Raw genomic sequence first — 20,460 nt, forward strand, 5'->3', positions numbered from 1 at the left:
CAGGCAGGGGAGGTAGGTCTGTATGTGCTCACACAGGAACGTGTCCACAATACACTAAGTCTATAGCACTAGAGTTAAAAAATAGTATCTATACATAAAGATCTCACTTCTCTATAACATGTTGTGTGTGAATACATGTCCACCCACACGTTTATATGTTTATACACCGAGAAAAAGTCTGGAAGGGGGTTCAGGTGAACGGTTTATATCATCAATACTTCGGAGATTTTTGGTTTTTTACCATCATGTATTACATTTATCATTAAAAGTTAGTAAAACCGTCATATATTACATTTATAATGAAAAATTAGCCTTTAAAAAGAAGAGAGCAAAGAAAAAAGGGATAGGAGGGAGGAAAACAGGTAAGTGAGGTTTCCCTATATTTCTCTTTAAATTCTCTTCCCCTATTAGCGTACATGAAACTGGTCACCAAGAACTCTGCATTGGGCTAAAGTGTCCACCTAGGACTGAAGCCATTCTGGGTTTGCAGTTAAAGGGAAGAGAGGGTTGAGCCACTGAGCCTTTCTTTCTGACTCTCCTACTGGGGACCTTCATTTACCTACTGGCTTCCTTTTTTCTGCAGAGAGATTTAGTTCCTCTGTTTAGAGGAACTAAAATCCTATGCATCCCACCCTTAAATTACTGCAAACTTTGTAGAAGTAGCTGAAGTTAACTAGAGTAGGTAGCTATATGGTTCTGGTATGGCTATCCCTAATTGTTCCAAGTACTCTTGGAAATTGGCAATTAGGTGAATGATTTTCTTGGGATGGCTGAGTGGGCCTCAAAACATGAACGCACAAATCCAAAAAATTGTTACATTAAGTAAATGAGTAACTACTGTGTATCTACTTAATGATCTTTAAAATAGGGATATTCTTTAAAGACTGATTTGGGTCATTATATGAATAAAATGAGCTTAGAACAATACTCCCACTGAGTAAGTCGAATAAGTGCTTGCTGCTATTATTATGACAACAATGATGATTAGTGATGCTTTCCTGGGTTTTGCCCTCTACATGGGAAAAAAAATAAAGTGAATTTAGGTCAACAGCTAGAATGTGTGGCAATACAGATATTTGTATAAAATATATTTAATTTGATTTTAAATGCTAAACGCTTTCAGAGAGAGATGATAATTTTACACAAAGTTAGCCAATGCCACTAGGGTAAGAACAACGTTTGAGTTGTTCACCAATAAATCCTCCCCCCATTAGTATTCTGCCTGTCCAAGTAAGTATTTGCTCAATGATTGCTGGTTTGCCTTGACCAGGAAATGAGGCATCAGTAGGAATTGAGCAGGAAGAATAAAAAGGAAAGAAAAGAGGAGCTTTACAGAAAGGAAAGAAATGGAGGTGTGAGAAACCTCGTATGTCAGGTAGCAGAAGATGATCTGGATAGACATTGTGTGACCGACAGTTTGTAGAGGAACTTGAATGTCAGCACTAAGGAATATGATTCAAACAGCAATGCATGAGTCCTTAATAATAGTAGTGGCATTTTGACAGAAATATTTTAAGAAATCTGACATCAGCATCTAAATGGAAAGGAGGAGAAACTGGAGACATGAAAATAATTTAAATATGCCAGACCTCAAAATTGCAGTCTACCATAACAAGTACAGCTCACGTTGACGAGGGTGCTGTTCTCGGCACTCTCACCACCCCTGTTCCTTCATCCTACGCCAGCTTTGCCCACTTTCAAACCACTCTCCACCCTATACCAAAGCCATCCTCCTACCCACTCCCAAATAAAGCCTTACAGTGGCTCCATTTAACGTGGCATACAGACCCTCCATCTAGTCTCTGCTTGCCTCTCCAGCCTCATGCCCACGCACCACCATACTTCCGACATGTTCCAGGGATGTCCTTCAGTTCGGTTCCTCGGTAGGCCACCCTTCCTTGGTTCTTCACGTGTGGCTGCCCTTCCTCCCCGTTGCACTCTTACTATCCACAGCCACACCAATGCCACCATCAAGCAATCTCCCATTCATCATTTGGTCTTAGTCCCTCAGGAAATCTTCCCTGACCTCAGCAAGTCTAGTCTAGGTGTATTCCCATACGCTCCCCTAGCACCCAGTGCTTCCTCCATCAGAGGGTCTGCTTCCCACACGAGAGCCGGGCTGGCTGTGCATTATACACACAGTCAGCACAGTGGCTGGTTCACTGGACTAACAAATGGAAGAGCTGAATCAGGACCAACACAGAAATAGACTTAGAGGAAATTGAAATGAAAGTGCAACTTCAAAAGAATAAAGAGCTAAACCCTGGTTATTCAGTGGATGTAAGGGAAGGTTCTCTCATTGCATGCCAACTTTTGCCTGCTTTCCAGTTATGGTTTGCAAGTTTGGCCAGCTTCTCACATTCTGATAAATGATTTGAAGAACTCAATTGAAAGCAAGGTATGCTTCAAAAAAAAGTTTTCACAATACACAAACACAGATTACCAACATACCATCTTCTTATAACCTTCTTTGAGAAAAATATTTAAATTAAATCTTGTTCTTTATTATAGTACCACACCCCTTAGCCTCATAGCAAATGCTTTTCTAAGAGAATATGGAAAAGCTTGAAGTACTTGTTCAACCTCTGATCAAAGTCAAGAATGTCGTACAAATAAAGCTTGTTTCAAAAGAGCTGTGTCAACAGAGGGACAAAGAGTGGAGGAATAAAGTTCTACTTATTAATATTCCCACACTGGATGGAGCATTGTTGAAGAATTTTTAATAGTCATCTTCTCCTTGCCCTCTAACAGAAAGATGATCTTATTTTAAACCATACAGAGCTAATAGGTAGAAAAAATTAGATTTCAACCCATTTTATTCTAGAGAACAGAACTAGCACTAATAGGCAGGACTGACACAGAAATGTTTCAAATGAATGTAGAAGAAAAGATAGTTTAGAATTACATGTTCCAGTAATTGAATAGCCAGTGTCATGGTATGTCCCAATTCTTGAAGCTTTCAGGCAAACGCTAGATGGTTACGACCAACAGAGTAACACGTGCTAGCTGTACTGCAGGCACTAAGTGCTTTATCTAGACTACCTACTGCCGTCTTCTCGATGTGGGCATTATTATTATCCTTATATTACATAAATGAAAATGAAGACTTGGACTGTCCAAAGACATTAACAGCTACCACGTGCTGGTTCAATCCACTATCATCTCTGGCCTGCATGCACCCTTTTCCTCTCGGTTCATTCTCTATGCAACAGCCAGGGTGACTGTGATGATTAATTTTAGATGTCAACTTGAGCAGGGCACAGGGTGCCCAGATATTTGGTTTCACATTATATATAGTTGTGTCTGTAAGGGTGTTTCCAGATGAGATTAGTGTTTGAATCAATGGACGGAGTAAGGGAGACTTTACCTACCCCATGTGGATAGGCCTCATCCAACCAGTTGAGGATGTGAATAGAATAAAAAGGCAAGGAAGGGAGATTTCACTCTCTGCCTGAGTGCAGGAGCTGGAACACCGGTCTTCTCCTGCCTTCAGATGGGAACTCACCCCAGTGGTTCTCCTCATCCTCAGGCCTTAGGATGCGGACTGGAACTACACCACTGGTTCTCCTGAGTCTCCCACTTGCTGACAGCAGATCGTGAGACTTCACCTCTTCACCCAATTCCTTTACGTATGTATTCATATATCTCATATTGGAAATACACATCCTATTAGATCTCTTTCTCTGGAGAACCCTTACTAATATGGTGATCTGCTTAAAACAATGTTAGATCATGTCACTCTGTTGTTCAAAGTGCTCCAAAGGCTTCTGTTCTCACATCAAACTAAAGCCCGAATCCTCACCGTAGCCTGCAAGGCTACATACCAACGCCACTGCCTCTCTGACTTCATCTCCTACTGCTCCCCCAGGTCACCCCCCCCCACATACACACTCATTCACACTAGCCTCCTTGCTCTGAACACACTAAGCACACCCCCAGCTTATGACCAAGACACTGCTCGCCTCTGCCTAAAACTCTCTTCTCCAGATACCTATACAGCTATTCCCCATGTCTCCCAGGTGGCCACTAAACAAATACCTTATCAGTGAGACTTCCCTAACCACCTAACATAAAGTGGCAACCCCCTCTCCTACAGCACTCCCTATCTGCCCCCGTCTGGTTTTGTTTTTCCTCAAAGCACATATCGTCTGACTTTTGTATTTACTTGTTAATCTCTGTGCCTTGCACTAACATTTTAGCTATTTGAAAACCAGGACTTGATCCAGTTATTCACCACTACATCTTAACCATCAGAGCGACACATGGCATGATAAATATATGTTGAATAAATGCAGCCCAGGCAAGCAGATTCGAGACCCATTCTCTTAAATGCCAAACCACACTGGCATCCCGGAAAAGGCCTTCTTTCATTGGAAGGGTGGGGGGAATAGAAGAGCTAAGGTTCCTTCCAATTCTAGGACTGTGATGCTATGACAAGTCATTTGGCCTGAAGAGTACGGTTTTCTTTTGCTGCTCTTTTCCTCTCTTACCACATTCTACCATTTTCCTTGAATAAGTGGTGAGCATTAGGCATGGATGAGATCATAGGTCCAGGAAGCCAGCTTCTCCTTGAGTCATCTCTAATCCATTTCTCATGCTGTTATAATTTGCTCCAATTTCTCAGATGCTATCTGACCTGCAGCAGCTCAATCACCAATGGAAAAATATAGTGTCAAAATCTGTATTTTAAACAAGTGACTTGACTAATAAATACAAAGCCATCATAGCATTGTATTAAAACTCTTAACAAGTATGATCCAGGAGTATAATGAAGTCATTTACAAATAAACCAAGAGAAAGACAAATTCACTGAGTCAATGTTGATCACACAAGGAAAGCAAAACCTGGCAAGCCAGTATATTTTAGTACCAGAAGCCAGCAGAATAAGAGAGGCAGGATTTAATTCTGTCCATTTAACAGGACTAGAAGACATGGGAATGAAGAGAAAATTTTAAAGCCTTGGGACAGATTGGCAGGTCACATGACCAGGAGACAAAAACTTGTTCTGTGACATTGCTGGAGTGAAATGCCTCATTATTTCTTGCCGTTACAGAGAGTTATCAACAACAACAAAAAAAAACCACAATGATACTACACCAAACATATCAAGCCAACAAGGAATTATATTATTATATTCTTACTGGGGCTAAAAAACTCTTAAATAAATGGTAGATTGAGACACTGTTCCATCCAAATCTTTTACATCCAATCAGAAACATGCTTACCTATTCCCTTTCAAAGTTGTACTTGTGTTTTCTGTAAGTCCTACTTCAAGATCTTCATTTGGAACACCCAATCATTAGTCTCTCTTTAGACAAATCTAACAGAGAAATTCTATCCTAATCGCTAGACTGTTTGAGTATTTCAGAAGAGTAGTGAGTTTGAAATCACCTATATAACTTCCTTTTTATTAAAGGTAAATGAGGAAGCCAGACAAGATTTTTACAGAATTTTCTTTCTCTAAAATGTTTTTGAAAAATGGAACAGTTCAGTATCCTGATAGAACTTAGGAAAGAGAAGAAGAGCACAGCCATTTACTAGGGCCTTGGCGCTGAGCTAGTTGCTTTACTGGAAGTCTTACTGGATGCCTCATACAACACTTTGAGACAGGTATCATCATCCCTTACCTCCCTTCATCCTACAGGTGACAAAACAAAGGTTCGGAAAAGCCAAAGATTTTACCTAAAGTTGTACACCATTAAATGACCAAGCCTGAACTTGAACCTGGGTCTTCCTAGCATTGTATCTGCACTCTTAATCATCATGCTACACTGGGAGAGAAGAATGGACGTGGCAGTAGAAAACTGGCATTTCTTCCTCCTAATACAGATATCAGAATCCAGAAATAAACCACTGCAGATTCTTTGTTTCATTTGAAAGTTACCAACCACGTGGGTGCACAAGTGTGTACATCGGACACACAAATATACACACGCATGCACACACGCACACACGCAGAGCTTATCTTCCCAAACTGAAATGTCTCCCAGGCCATATGTGGGCTTTTCTTAAAGGTCACCCAACAGGCCCCAAGGAAAAGAAGGGCTTGGTCTGAAATGTTTTATATTTCCTCCCACTTTTTTAAACATTGGAAAATCCATTTGGCTCAGAGAAATGAATAGTAAAAGGAGTTCTAACTACTTGGAGCCAACAAAACGTAATGGAAAAAGGCAAGAATATGACTGGCCTTTATTTTCTTTTTGCTCAACACATCCTGTCTTTAATCTGAAAGGTAAATAGGCCATGCCCAACATACCGACTCTTTTCAGGTGAAATTATCTAGGTTATGAAAACAAGCAACAACTGTGTTTTCTTTATTCTTTAATTCACAGCTGACAGAAACAGCTTCCAAAATAAATCAAAGAGGCAAATATTGCTCACAAGGGAGCAAACCCACAAATTGACCCTCCTCTGATAACTGGCTTTTGTGAATTTTTCTTCTCTCACTTAATGATAATTGTGTAGTATTATCTGAAAAAAAAAGTGGGCTGCAAAAGCCAGAAGAGGAAAATTTGAGTTTGCATATTTGGATTATTTAAATAGGAGAGAGAGAGAGACTGCATATCATTAGTTAGTAGACCAACATTTCTGAGAAATTACAAAAACTGTCAATTACAAAAACAAGTAATTTTGCAACACCTCTTCCCATGACTCCCAAATATTAACTTCTCTGGCTCCATAACACACCTAATGACTTGTAACTTCGGTCATGCTAGTGAGAGCCACGCCCACTTTTGCCACGTCAATTCAGCTCGCCTTGTTTTACACCACACCCTCTTCTGGATATTAAAGCCGAGCAGTTTAACAAAAGCCACATCTTCGCAATTAGAACGCGGTAAGTTCCCTTTAAAAATAAACTCAATAAATTGATGGATTATTTAAAGTGATGTTCATCACATTCTTTTCTCTAGATGTCACTTAAATCAAGAATTAACTACATGGAATAATTTAAAGCAGCATTCTTCAGAGCTCTAGTTGTAGGGAAGTTAACAGGTATCCCACTAAAAAAACAAAGGTGGTATGATCAAATGTAAATGCTTTGGAAGAAATTAAACAGGGTCCCCTTGCTTTCTCCTTAACCACAATATTTCACACAGCCTCTACAATGCAAATATGCATTGGGTCCCTCTAAGAGAGGAAGAGAGAACATACCATTTTCCAAGTTAATTTGCATGCGGAACACTCTATTCAAGGAGTATCTCTGTTGTTTCTCAGAGCCGCAGGTCCACAGACCACACAGGTCAGGGGATGTGTATTTAAAGGCCAGGACTCCCTAAAGATAGGGAATGAGCTGGCTGACATTCAGTGTTCAAGTCAGACACTCCGCATCTGTCTGTTCTGCACTCCCAGAGCACACTGATCTTGGAAGCAAAAAGGCTTTAACCTCCCAACAAATGTTCAGGGATACATCTTAGGGAAAACAGGACTAGGATGGAATTTATGCAAAGCTTGATTAAATCTATGAAAATATTAAGTATAGCACCATACCTAGTAGGAAGACCATTACATCTGGACATTTGCCTAATGAAGGGGAGAGAGGGGCTATCTTGGCAAAACCATTTTAAATATTTGGTCTTTCCCAGCCAATAATTGAGAGACGTCATCCAATTACATTTAATGTTGAAAATTAGTAGTATATAACACAATTTAAAAGGTCACAAATTTCTTTTCAGCATTGAAAGTACATTAGATCTCTTTAATATGAGTATAAATTAATATCTGTGAAGAGTAGATACACTTTTCAATCGATTTTTCAAAGAAGAAATAAAGCTCCAATAATAAAAAGAGTAGCATTTCAGGTGAGTTGGTATCAATTGCAAATTTACAGACACTAATGTAATCAGACACATGCAGTTTACTATTTTGGCCGATCATAGGAAATGGGGTATCACGAAGCCAAGCAAGATTAGTGTTTATGGGTACAAAAAGTTCCAATGTTTATAGGCACAAAAAGTTCAAAAGTTGGAGGGTTACCAAAAATACCATGTCACTTGACTTTCTGCTTTTGAGCACTCCCCAGCAATAAGGAAGTATGAACCTAGAAGACAGAATGATCTAACTGTACCAACTCCTACCTCTAAACTGATGAAGGAGATATGAGAAGCAGTTGTGCTGTCTTTAACTGGGAACTGAATCTTCTGAAACAATATGTCAGTGTCAGCTCCTTGTGAATATGAAATACAACCCGAGCTTCTGTGCTCTTTACCCAACACTGACATACCAACTTGAATTCTGCGCTATTACATCTCAAAATGAAAACTGAATTCCATACCTTGCTTTTTGTCCAGTAACACTTGGACAAAAATTTCCATCCTGCTTTTAACCAAATGTTGCTTCTGACTCATTTGTTTCAAGGACTAGCAAGGGTCTGAAACATGTGTGGAAAAGCCAGAGAAATAATCACTCTTGAAGCACGGCATTCAGACACAAAGCAAGACCAAAGGAAACTAAAGCTGCCCTGAGATGACAAGGCCATTGCCTCACTTCCTATAAAGCAACGCACACTGACAAGATGAGCAGAACCAGCAGGAACCTCACGTAGCGAGAGGCCTTCACCCTGCTTGAACATCCCCTCGCCCCCTACTCCTTACCCCTTACTAGACTTTTTTCCTAAGCCCTTATCACCCAATACTATTACTTCCTACTCATTTTGTCTATTGTTTATTGTATAACTTGCTTTGGTAACAGCAAGGATCTCTACTGGGTTTTGCTTCTTTAGCTGATAAATCCTGGGCCTAGAACAGTTCCTGGCATACAGATGCTGCTCACTAGATTGTTGCTGAATGAATGAACAGACAATGCTATTCTTTGCCATCTTTGGATCCTAGAGTTCAAAACACATGAAAAGGATTTCAGTCCCTTTCCTTTTTACCTAAAAGTCATGCCGAGGCTTCTCCCTACCCAAATTCTCCATCAGAAAAATATTTTTAAGGAATATTGGTATGAATTAGCTTGAAAAGGTGCTACATTGATTAAATCAACAAGGAAATAAGGAATGAATTTTATTTTACCTTAATTTGTGTAAACCTTGGTAATAAACATGCCTCTTTATAAATGATTGTACTTCCTAAATGATTCCTTTCTCATTAGTCCCCTTGATTTAACCACCAATCACTATAACTAAACTGTTCAATTTCCTTCATAAAGTCAGGGTATTAAACCCTCATTTGTCCGGTGATTACTGTACTGTCTGTATAATAAATATGAACAGTCTGCCCATACAAGGCCTACCAAAGCAAAGATAAATGGTAAAAACTGAATCTAGGCACCAGACCCTCCCCTACATCATTCTGAGATGCCAGCACTCTTCCTGTCTGACTCTTCACCAACCTACCCTTAGTTTTAAAGTGCTGTTGATTCAAATACACTCGTATACAGGAGAGAGACGGGGACATAAATGAAGGAAGGATCACCTGTTTCTGGGCCTTTGAATACAGGCCCAGAGTAGCTGTATTTTACTACTTTTTCATTGTTTCATGAAAAATTTATAAAATTTGTTATTTTAAATTTCTCAGTCAAAAAAAAAAAAGAAAGAAAGAAACATGTTGAGGCCAAATGTGGTCCATGGGCATCAGTTTGCAATCTCTTGTTAAAGCCTCAGCTCAGAGTTCACTGCCACTGGAGGCCCCTCCCACTTCCCAGCCCCAAGTGGGCGGATGCTCCTGGGGGATGCCACGGTAGCCATCCCTGATTTCACCACACTGTACTGGTGCTCCTTCAATGTGTCCATCTTCCCTGTGGAAAGTACTGTATCCATTTTTATATTCCCAACACTTAGCACTGTGTCTGGCACATAGTAGGAGCTCAAAAACTGTTTGAATAAATGAAATATTGAGTAAGATCACCAGGGCTCACAGTTCTGTAGTTACTTCGAACTTGTCAGTCTGTTTCCTAGCTTTATACCTTAACCAACCAACCTTCAGGGAAACGTGCAATGAAGGTCTCTAGCATCGACACCAAGTGTCAGACTGAAAGAGATGAGCCCACACCTGAAGAGTTATAGAATTTCTCTATTAAGAGGAATAAGCAGCCTTCAGCAAATTGTGAAAATTGAAAAAAAGGAGATACAACAAAGCAAAATAGTTGTATACCATGTGCCTTATAGGAGATGAGCAAGTATATAAAAAAAACTCAGTAAATTACTATCTGATTTCTCCATCATTCAAAATACCCATGAACTTCTTACTAATGAGGTTAACTAAGGCATGTTAAAAATGTCTCTATTAGTTTCTTAGCTAGAACTTTAACAACAGAAAAATTGTGCTTATCCAACAAATAATTAAATTTCACACACAAATTACACTCTTCCTAAAAACCAGTACATACAGAATTTACCATTCAAGATACTATTCAGAAACAGACCCAAACGTGGAATTACTCTCCAAAGCAGGATCATATTGTAGCAAACTCGGCTTCTCAGTAATGGACCAGAAATGGATCCTTTCCTTCACAGTTCTTCCCTTTGTATTTTCTCATGATGAAAGCATCAAGGAAAACTTACAGCTGTGCAAAAGATGCACCGGCATTCCTGGAGTGTGGTCATCCTGTCCAGAGACTGTTCACACAGGCAGAGTTTGCAAGTGACAAGCGGGGCCAGAGCCAGGTCTCCAGGCGTCGGATTTTCGGCAGTCATGGTGAGATGATGCAGCCTACCAACTGAGCCCATCAGCCTGCTCAGCCTCTTTAGTCTCCTTAATCCCTGCAGAAAGGTGCAAAGCAGAAAATATTACAGTCATTGATACAACTAATGTTCAACCAACACAGCTGGATACCAACAGAGAAAATCCTCACCCTCTATGATCTCTAAGCATACAGTGAATACATTTCTGAAAACCATGGGCAAGGTGTTCCTAAAATTTAAGGTGACCTCACGGTTCTGACTCAAGTCATGTAAACTATGGGACTAGAGTAATCACTGTGAACAAACACTCCATTTAGGAGTCATGCCATTATGATTAACTCAATAGATTCAAAAAATAATTAAAAATAGGATGTCACCCAAAATGCTAAACAAAGAACATATGATTTAGCAATTCTACTTCTATGTATACCCCCCCAAAAAATACTGAAAAAGGGACTCAAACACATATTTGCACACCAATGTTCACAGCAGCATTTTCACACTAGCTAGAAGGTGTTAACAATCCAAATATTCATCAATGGATGAATAGATAAACCAGATATGCTATCAATATAAAATGGAATATTATTCAGCCATAAAAAGGACTGAAATTCTGACATATGCTACGACATGGATGAACCTTGAAGACATTATGCTAAGTGAAATAAGCCAGAGACAAAAGGGCAAATGGTATATGATTCCATTTCCATGAAGTGTCTAGAGCAGTCAAATCCATGGAGACAGAAATCAGGAAGGTGGTTGCCGTTGCTGGAGGACAGGGAAACGGAGTTGTTATCCAATGAGCGCAGAGTTTCTGTTTAGGATGTTGAAAAAGTTCTGGAAACGGATATTGTGATGGTTGTAAAATGTTGTAAATATAATTAATGCCACTAAATGATACACTTCAAATGTTTGAAATAACTCATACATATATCCTACTCCAATAAAAAAATTTCAAGAGGGTATTAGTATTAATTGTGTTCCTTCATGTACAATATTTCATTTATTCTTTGGCAACCATAAGAATTATCTTCTTCATTTCATAGAGGAGTTGAGGTCCTATGAAGTTAAGTAACCTGCCAAAGTTCTCAGAGTTTGTACATGGCAGAGCAAAACTCAAACCTCCATCTTGTGGGGCCAAGCCCAGTATCTGGTCCATTACACCAGAGCTGGCTAACAAGTGAATATTATGTGGTGGGATGGAGCAGGGAGAGAGAGAAGTAGGAAGGCAGAGGGGGAGGGGGGGGGGGAGAGAGAGAGAGAGAGAGAGAGAACTGCGAAGTCCATCACCACGGCTATGTAAGTTCACTGAAATTGTGCAATAATAAAATGTATCTCCACACATAGCATAACTATAGGACAGGATATTTCTACACTGAAAAATAAAAATTATAACTAAAGTCCTTCCACTAGATCGTTTTTATTCAGAATATTTTTAAAAGAGGTAAAAGACCTATAAAAATAAGCTTCCTGCATATTCACAGTTGATTTGTATATTATATCAAGAAAATTACGTTCTGATTAAATAAAAGCAAAATCCTAAAGTTCTTATTATTTTAAAAAGAGTATGGCAAATTCTAATAAATTTTGCCATAGAAATAATTGTAAATACCCTTTCACCCTACAAGAACCAGACCTTTTCTTCCCAATTTGGGGGCAAAAGAAATGACGTGTTCAGCATTTGCTACATGGTCCCACAGTTGCTTGAGTCTCAATATATAGGTTAAAAAAAGTATTAAAGCAATGGCGGGAAAACCAAATTAAATCAGTTGGAAAGAAAAAAAATCTATGGTATGGAACTACACCGACTTCCTTAATGTCCTACCAGAAAGAGTCAACAGTTACGAACTCTAGTAATGTGAAGTTATTCAAGGTTTCTCACCTACTCCATGAGTGGTAGCAGATTTGATTAAAAATAGGATGCTAACCAATGATTGGATTCCAATATGATACCTCTTGGGAAGGAGCCAATAAGGTTCAAGACACAGTGTTCTCATTTGATTACCTATGAATGAGTTATCATTCAAGAGCAAATTAAATTCAAATCAAACTGTGTATCAAATTCAGGATTTTTTTTAAGTTAAAAAAAATCTCTCTAGGGTAAATTAGGGGTAAAAATGAATTATTTTACCTCTCCCCTCTTCCCAGTTTATGCTTAGAAAACTATCACCCATTTGTTTCTCCAAGACTCCCCAAGCACACAGAGGCTCATCAATCTTCCCCAAGCGCTGTCTTCTCATCTCTGCTTTCCTTACACTGCTCACACAACATATTCTGAATTATCTTCCCCCCTAAAAAAGATAAATCCCGAGTCAAAAAACAAGAAGAAATGTAGCCTGTAAATGCTTCCTGAGTGGTGAAGATGGGAAATGACACAGGCCAGAACCACCCCACCCCACAAACGCCAATTACACTTTGAGCCCATCTGAGGAAAGCTGCCGTGAATAGGTAAGTCCTGCTGTTTCAACCTTATAAGAGATCTAGGTGTTCTTCAAGAAAGTCAATTATTTCTCAGTCTCAACTTGCATTATTTTGTAGGAGACATTAAACAGGCTAAATTTTTAATGTTCTCAAAAACCGTAGACCTAATTGAATACCTTTTAGAAAGCATATCTTAGAAATAGTCTTCTTTGGAAGGCAGACGTAGAAATTGTGTTATTCGAGGCCATCTGAAACGTAATCTTGTCCCTTAGCATATACTTAAGTTTTTACTCCTTAGTTTGTGAGTTATATGCCTACAGTATGAAATCAAAGTTTAAAAATTTAAATATATTCATCATCTCCAAAAGTTTCCTTCTGTTCTCTTTATCATTCTTTTGTGTGTGTTATTACAACACTGAATGTAAGATCTACCGTCTTAGAAAATTTTTAAGTAGACAATATAGCATTCTTTTTTTTAAGATTTTATTTATTTATTTTTAGAGACAAAGGAAAGGAGGGAGAAAGAGAAGGAGAGAAACATCGATGTGCAAGAGGAACACAGATTGGTTGTCTCTTGAACACCCCCAACCAGGGGCCCAGTCCACAACCCAGGCAGGAGCCCCAGCTGGGAATCAAACCAGCAACCCCTGGGCTTATAGTCCGGTGCTCCACCCACCGAGCACACCAGCCAGGGCTACAATACAGTATTCTTAACTACAGGCATTATGTTGTTCCACAGGTGTATACTTACCTCTAAACTCATCAAGTTGCATACATTAAATACATACAGCTTTTTGTCTGTCAATCATACCTCAATAAAATGGTTTTAAATATAATTTTTGAAAATATATTTATATATAAATATTTCATGACAAAACTTTTTATAAAGCAGAGATATGTTTTGTTTAAAAAAAAATTCCAAGCATTCCAATCAGGGCAGTTACTTATGACTCAGTGAGAGAGAGGAAAGAAGTCACATATTTCATCTCTTTGAGATAGGAACAATCCAACATAACACTTCAAAAAGGAGTGATTTATTTTTCTGTGTACAATAACCCCAATTCCCTAAAGCAATGGCGCTCAAATGTTTTTAAAGCAATGGAATTTTATGAAAACAGAATCTTGGGTAAACCACTGCTGTGTAAAAGATAAAAGCAGAGGAGTGCTGGCTGAAGCAACGCTGGGAGGCCCCGGCCAGGTGCTGCCGACCCTCCCCTCAGCGGCCTCCCAGGCACCATCACAGAAGCTGAAGGCTTCACCAGGCACAGTTTGAAGACCAGCACTTTGGTTTTCACTGTGTAAAATCAACAGTGAGTATTTTAAAAATGAATGACACATGGTGGGCATTTCATGAAAAAAGAGTATCAAACAAGAAATCCTTTCACCATTGATGCATTAGAAATTGAGCTCTTCACGCAATACTCAGGAGAATCCTGACGTTCGCTAATGAATTCCCCACACTTGAGATGTTTTAGAATGGCTGGCTCCCTGGGGTCCTAGTTTTCTTCATTTATGCCTTATTAAAACTCACCCGTCTCCATAACTGGAAACTACCAAGAGTAGAAACTCACCCCCTACCCAAACTACTAGTAAATGGCATTCAGAGGGGGTGCACACAGGAAGACTGGCAACTCACTCACAGCTCCTCCTGACCCTCTCACAAAACCACATGTTCAGAGGTACAGTGACGACTCACCACTGCCCTCCAGTTTGCAAGGAAAGTCTTCCTCCCAGAAAGCCCAGAACTCATTCTCACTCAACTTGTTTTGCCTCATATTTCACATTTTACCTACAATAAGAAAGTCACTTCGATGTTCTACTCTACTGCTTGATTTAAACCAGTAACAATTATAAATACTTTACCATTATTACAAATATGATACCTCTTACAGGGTGTGAGGAACCCAATGAGAAAACAATTTTTGGCAAAGAATGACAGGAAGGAAGGGAGGGAAGGGAAGGGAAGGGAAGGGAAGAGAAGGGAAGAAGGGAAGGGAAGGGAAGGGAAGGGAAGGGAAGGGAAGGGAAGGGAAGGGAAGGGAAGGGAAGAAGGGAAGGGAAGAAGGGAAGGGAAGGGAAGGGAAGGGAAGGGAAGGGAAGGGGAGACAGCTGCCTTCAGATTTAAACTTTCTAAAGTAGGTGGTAGGATTGGGGTGGGTTGGTGAGGGACTGACTTCACCCAAATTGTAAAAGTATCGCCCGTTTAACTATAACTAATCACATAATAGGACAGAATGGCTGGGGCGTGCAAAGAAGAAAAAACACTCTAAACATCTGATTTTGTGTTCGATTACCAGGAAAGGGAAATCAGCAGGTCCATCTATTCTGAGTGTCCCTTGCTCTAAAAGTGTTCATTAAACAGGAAGCAAGTACTATCTGATGGGAAAGAACAGGAAAGCCACTTTTCCCCTCGTGTGTTTTCACCGGAACCGTCAAAGAAAGGCATACTTCAGAAGCGGGTGTCGGAAGCACAGGATGTGTAAGTAATTTGCCTGAAAAAGCAATCTGCTCCCAAACCACAGAGCGTGGAAGAGCCAACATTCAACGTACTTTTAACTAATCTATTTACGCCCGTTTCACTACCTGAAATCATAGTGGTTATTCCATTCCCCAAAAGGACGATGTGGTTGCAAAGGATAATGTTTTATTAGGACACTTAGGAATTCTTACACCCTTCTGCAAAAACTTTAAAACTTAGTAAATTGATAAAACACAATTAAAGAGACTAAAATAGAAAGCTACCAAAATGAACCAACTGGATATGACTGATGTGACGGAATATTAATGTGTGCACAAGTCCAGTTGATCTGTAGGGAGGTCTTGGTTCCAGGCTACACGATGCAATTCTGAGAGAGTTACTCAAGAACAAGGGACACGACAGAAGAGGAAGTGCACAAGTACTTTCAAAACGTTTACATGCCCATGCAAGACACTAAGTCATCCCTGTGAGGCAACTGAAATAAAAGATTTGAATACATGACTACGAGGGGGAATGACCTTTTCAGGAAGGGCAGGTGGTGGGAAGGTACAGCCTTGCATAATGAGAGATTCTCAGGAAGCCAATATTGTAATAGAACAGGAAGAAACAGTGATCCAGAGACCTTGTTAGGACAGTTCTCCCAATACCAACAAGAATGACATGCCAGGCAACCAGCTTCCACTCAACACAATCTGAACATTAGCTGGTATTGATACTGGCACTCTGCCTAATACAATGATTTATTTAGCTGCTGGTTTATGTTCTTAACAGAAGCTACTAGTGACTCTAATACCGACTGAGTCTGGTAGAGTATGGACACTCTTTAGCCATTTGCTGAAGTTCTACCGTAAATTTAGTCTTAAATGGAAGGTAAACCAGCTGGCTGGTGGAGTAGCGAGGGCTGTGGGTAGTTTGGGTGTTAAGTGTGGCAAGGACTTACGGCAGACCTCCATACTGGCCAGTGTGGTGGTTCTACGCCTGGCTTACACCTTTGACTCACTCTCTGGTCATTCAAGGACTAGATGATCCAGTGCACATCCAATAATATCAGAAAAACAGTTCTAATATCTGCCCTGAACAAATGCCCTGAGAGAGCAAGAACAAATGGGGACACAGCCTCACTAGTAACCAGAGAAATGCAATTACTTAATTATATTTTATATCTATTTCATTATTTTTTAAAAGAACAATGCTCAAGGCCAATGAGTGAATACAGGGCATCACACATAGGACACTTGGTCATTATTTGAAAAAAATAAAATACTTTGGAAACTATTCTTTAGAATAAACCACCCCAATAACTGTTTAATTCTTGGATGGGATAGAAATAAACCTTCACCTTTGTGAGGCAGCAACGCTGTTCGAAAACACTGTGGATCACTGAGCTTAGGGTGTAAAAGGGAAATTCCATTCTCTTCCCCACTATTTCAAATCGTCATTTAAAGGAAATGAAGAAAAGAAAAAAAAATCAGTCTTTAATTCCTTAGTTTTAACATCTTTGTCTCATCCGTTTCCAGAATGGCAATAATATTCTATCTTTGTAACTTGAAGACCATTATCTTTTAAAATGGACCGATATGCTAATACATCCCTGTTAACTTGTCTGTGGGTGAAAAGGATAGGCACTCCATCGGGACGGTCATCTTAAATATTAGCAAGCCCTGTGTCCCAGACAGTCTCTTTGCTATTTGAAATTAGGGTCTGAATAAAATCTGTTAGAACCATTTTAGTAAGATCTGATTTTTTTCTAGTTATACTGAGATATAACTGATACAGAACATTGTGTAAGTTGAAGGTGTGGAACTTACTATACATATTTGATTTTGTGAAATGGTCACCACAATAAAGTTAGTTAACAGTTCATCACCACATACAGTTACAAATTTTTATGGTGAGAATAAGAAGATCCAATTTTTACATTTTTCCTTCAAAATATACAGGTGAAATATATGGAAAGAGACAAGAGATCATGGTCAACAAAGATCATGACGTTGTGGCAAACCAGTTCTCAACCCTGTAAGGTACAGAGAGCACCTGGGATATCAAGTTTTAACATTGGCAAAATGCTGATCCTGTTTCTAAAAAGCACATTTTTTTTCTTGCCTTCTTTTCATATTCTCATTACCACCACAGGGTAAGGCCCAAGAGGAGGAAATCCATTCTGACCTTTCCTAACAGTAAAAACACCTCAAAGAAGGCAGGAGTGAGAACAACAGGTCAATGACGTTTTGGGCTTGTAATTTTACATTCATCATGGCAGCTCCCTCCCTGACACCACGGGCTGGCCACCCCTTTTCTAATCAGCGGTTCCCTTGCCCCCCCCCCCCACAATTATTCATACAGCCCTGCGGAATGATCTTCTTTCCCCTGCCTGGCATAACAACCGAGCCAGAAGCAGGAAGGAATGCCACCCAGAGGCAGGTCAGACAATGATGTAATTAACTAATCAAGAGAAGTGTTATTTCAGAAAAGCTCACAGGAAGAGAAGGGCTGATTTCTTGGGTCATGACTTACCAGCAAACTGCAGTCACTAAAGTACAAATAGCTAAATCAATTTTTTCCTCCAAATGAATAAAAGCACGTGTCAATACTGCCCTCTCCTATGGAAGTTAAAAGTTGCATATAGCAATTCTAATTAGAAACAAATTTAAAACCAGTTTGGGAGAGGAATCTCCTCCATCACACACGAAGCAAAGTGCAGTGTTCATTTTTGTATGTTTTTGCCCAATCACTTTCTTAAGGAACCAGTAATGCAGAAAACAAAGTCAACACACAAAGAACTGGATTCCACAGATGTTAGGTGCTGGGGACGTAGAGGTGATTAAATCCAGCGCCTACTTATAAGGAGTAAGCTAGCTGAGGAGACTGTCAACAAGCAGTTCCATGTACTCATACACAGGACAATTTGTGGGTTTATGGCTTCAGCCACAAGTCCAGTGTGTATGATTACAAGAGAGGAAATAAGAGGTCCTGCACTATCCTTCCAAACAGACAAAGAACCAGTTGACTAAAGGTCTGGGACTCAAATTTATGACTGCAGAGGAATTAGAACCAAAGAGACACGGCTTTCCAGGTATGTTCTTTCGTAGATACTACCTGCCATACGGGCAGAAGTGTCTTGAGCTGTGAACAGATGATGTGCATTTCACTTAGGCTGTTGTGTTTTCAATTCAAGGAAGGGATCTCATCATAGATGAGAATTTCCTCATTCCATGTTGCAAAAACATCGATCACTTTTATTCTCTTTAATGTATTGTTTTCCATTTTTAAATAACTACTACAGTATGATGCATTGGGGTTACAAGTACTCATTGGCCAAGTCAATAAAAATGCTCAAGTTAATAAAAATAAAATATTAGTACAAGACCTCCCACATACGCCTAAAGTGAAAAAAACAAATTAAAATTGAAATAAATAAATGGGACTTAGATGTTATGACTCTTCAGGTGATAAGACATCTGAGAAACCATGGTTGGGAGGACAAACATCATTTTTCACGCTCAGGTAAAACAACACGAACAGTGAACTATCACTCTAGTTCAAAGTCACGTCCAAGCTAATGTGAATTCCATGAGGACAGAGGGCACATCTTATACAACTCTATATCCTCAGCACCTAGCGTTCATATACCTGGCAAACAGTAGGCACTCAATATTCTAGTAGATAAGTTTTCTGAATGTACATGGGAAAAAGAAAATATTAAAGGCCTGGTTCTCATCTGTATTTACTTTCAGCAATTCAAACCCCGGTAATTTACTGTAGCTAAGGAACTTCTATAAAATAAGGCAGGCATCCCCGAAAAAGTCAAAGCACTCGGGAGCAGGGACTGCAGATACCTACTGCACACAGCCCCAGGTGGAAAGCGTGACTTGTGGGGCAGCTTGGTCCCTTTGCCATATCCAAAATAATTAGTTGCACAAAGTAAGTTTAGTCCCAAAAACTGTTTGGACTTTGTTCCTCTACCAACATCTAGGTTCAACATGATTCCTGACCTCTGCCTCAAACTGGCAATTTCAAACACTTTCCCAAACCTCACTTAACAAGAAAGTAATGTCATCAGTCAAGGCCAGGGGCAACATACGAGCCAGAGTTAGTTTAAAAACACCACAGAGAAATGATTCTGATGTCCTTATAAATGTTTCTAAACATCTAAAATATTGAAAGTACTTTTCAAAAAGAAAAACTAAAGTAAACGTTCTCATATAAAAGGTATTCATATTATTGAAGAGAAAGATAGTTTCTAGAAAGATAAATAGATAAAATAAACTTTTTTCTTTTCTAAATAGAGCATAACTTCTCTCTCTGTTGTACAGTTTGGCTGAGAAAACTTGGTCCATAATCTGGGAGAACCAAAAACTATTATTGAAAAAAAAAGACATGTCTTAAACTGACCTAGTTTGGAAGCCTGATGCCTTTAAATTGCCAGTGAACTGAAACCATTCATGAGAATGGGGCTTTTGAACACAGAGAATGTTCTTGGGGCTCAGCACAAAGGTATTTGGCATTGATGACTGTAAATATTTGTAAAATTCTGGGTTTAGACAGTGTGTGACCACATTCAAACCTCACTTCCAGCACAGCAGTGTAGACGCAAGTTACCTAGGGTGATTGGTTTGGGGGTGGGGAGAGATTGGTTGGTTTGAGTTTTTTGTTTGTTTTAAATAAAAAGCCAAGCAATCCAGTTCTGCAGCTAAACATCTTTTTAACATTCTCTACACATGTTTACAGTTTCAATTAGTCAGAGGCTACTTTTGAAACAGGTTTTTATTTCCTTTCCTATTTTTCCCAGTTTATGCCCACTACAAAGGATAAAAATACCAGTCACAGGCATGCCAAGAGTAAGGCAGGAACTGGGAGAAAATGAGGCCTTGGGTTGCCTAATACAATTCTCTCCAAGTGGCTTTGTGGATTTGCTGTGGCTATTGTTCTATTCCTCCCT

At 39.5% G+C, this 20,460-nt stretch overlaps 1 protein-coding gene across 8 annotated transcripts in view; it reads right to left on the reverse strand.

Moving 5' to 3' along the window:
• The window catches only part of RNF144B (ring finger protein 144B), a 164,385-nt gene that overhangs the window by 50,683 nt on the left and 93,242 nt on the right, over positions 1 to 20,460 (reverse strand). For 5 of the 8 annotated variants that reach the window (XM_053920432.2, XM_045199478.3, XM_045199479.3 and 2 more), the window contains one exon: positions 10,502 to 10,699. In XM_053920432.2, coding sequence (XP_053776407.1) covers positions 10,502 to 10,666 — 165 coding nt within the window. In that variant the 5' untranslated portion in view covers positions 10,667 to 10,699. Of the gene's footprint in view, positions 1 to 10,501; positions 10,700 to 12,752; positions 12,913 to 20,460 lie in introns of all 8 variants that reach the window. The other 3 variants (XM_071220967.1, XM_045199476.3, XM_024565455.4) reach the window with 1 other exon arrangement.

The sequence above is a fragment of the Desmodus rotundus genome, chromosome 3 (assembly GCF_022682495.2).
Source record: "Desmodus rotundus isolate HL8 chromosome 3, HLdesRot8A.1, whole genome shotgun sequence".
Taxonomy (NCBI): domain Eukaryota; kingdom Metazoa; phylum Chordata; class Mammalia; order Chiroptera; family Phyllostomidae; genus Desmodus; species Desmodus rotundus.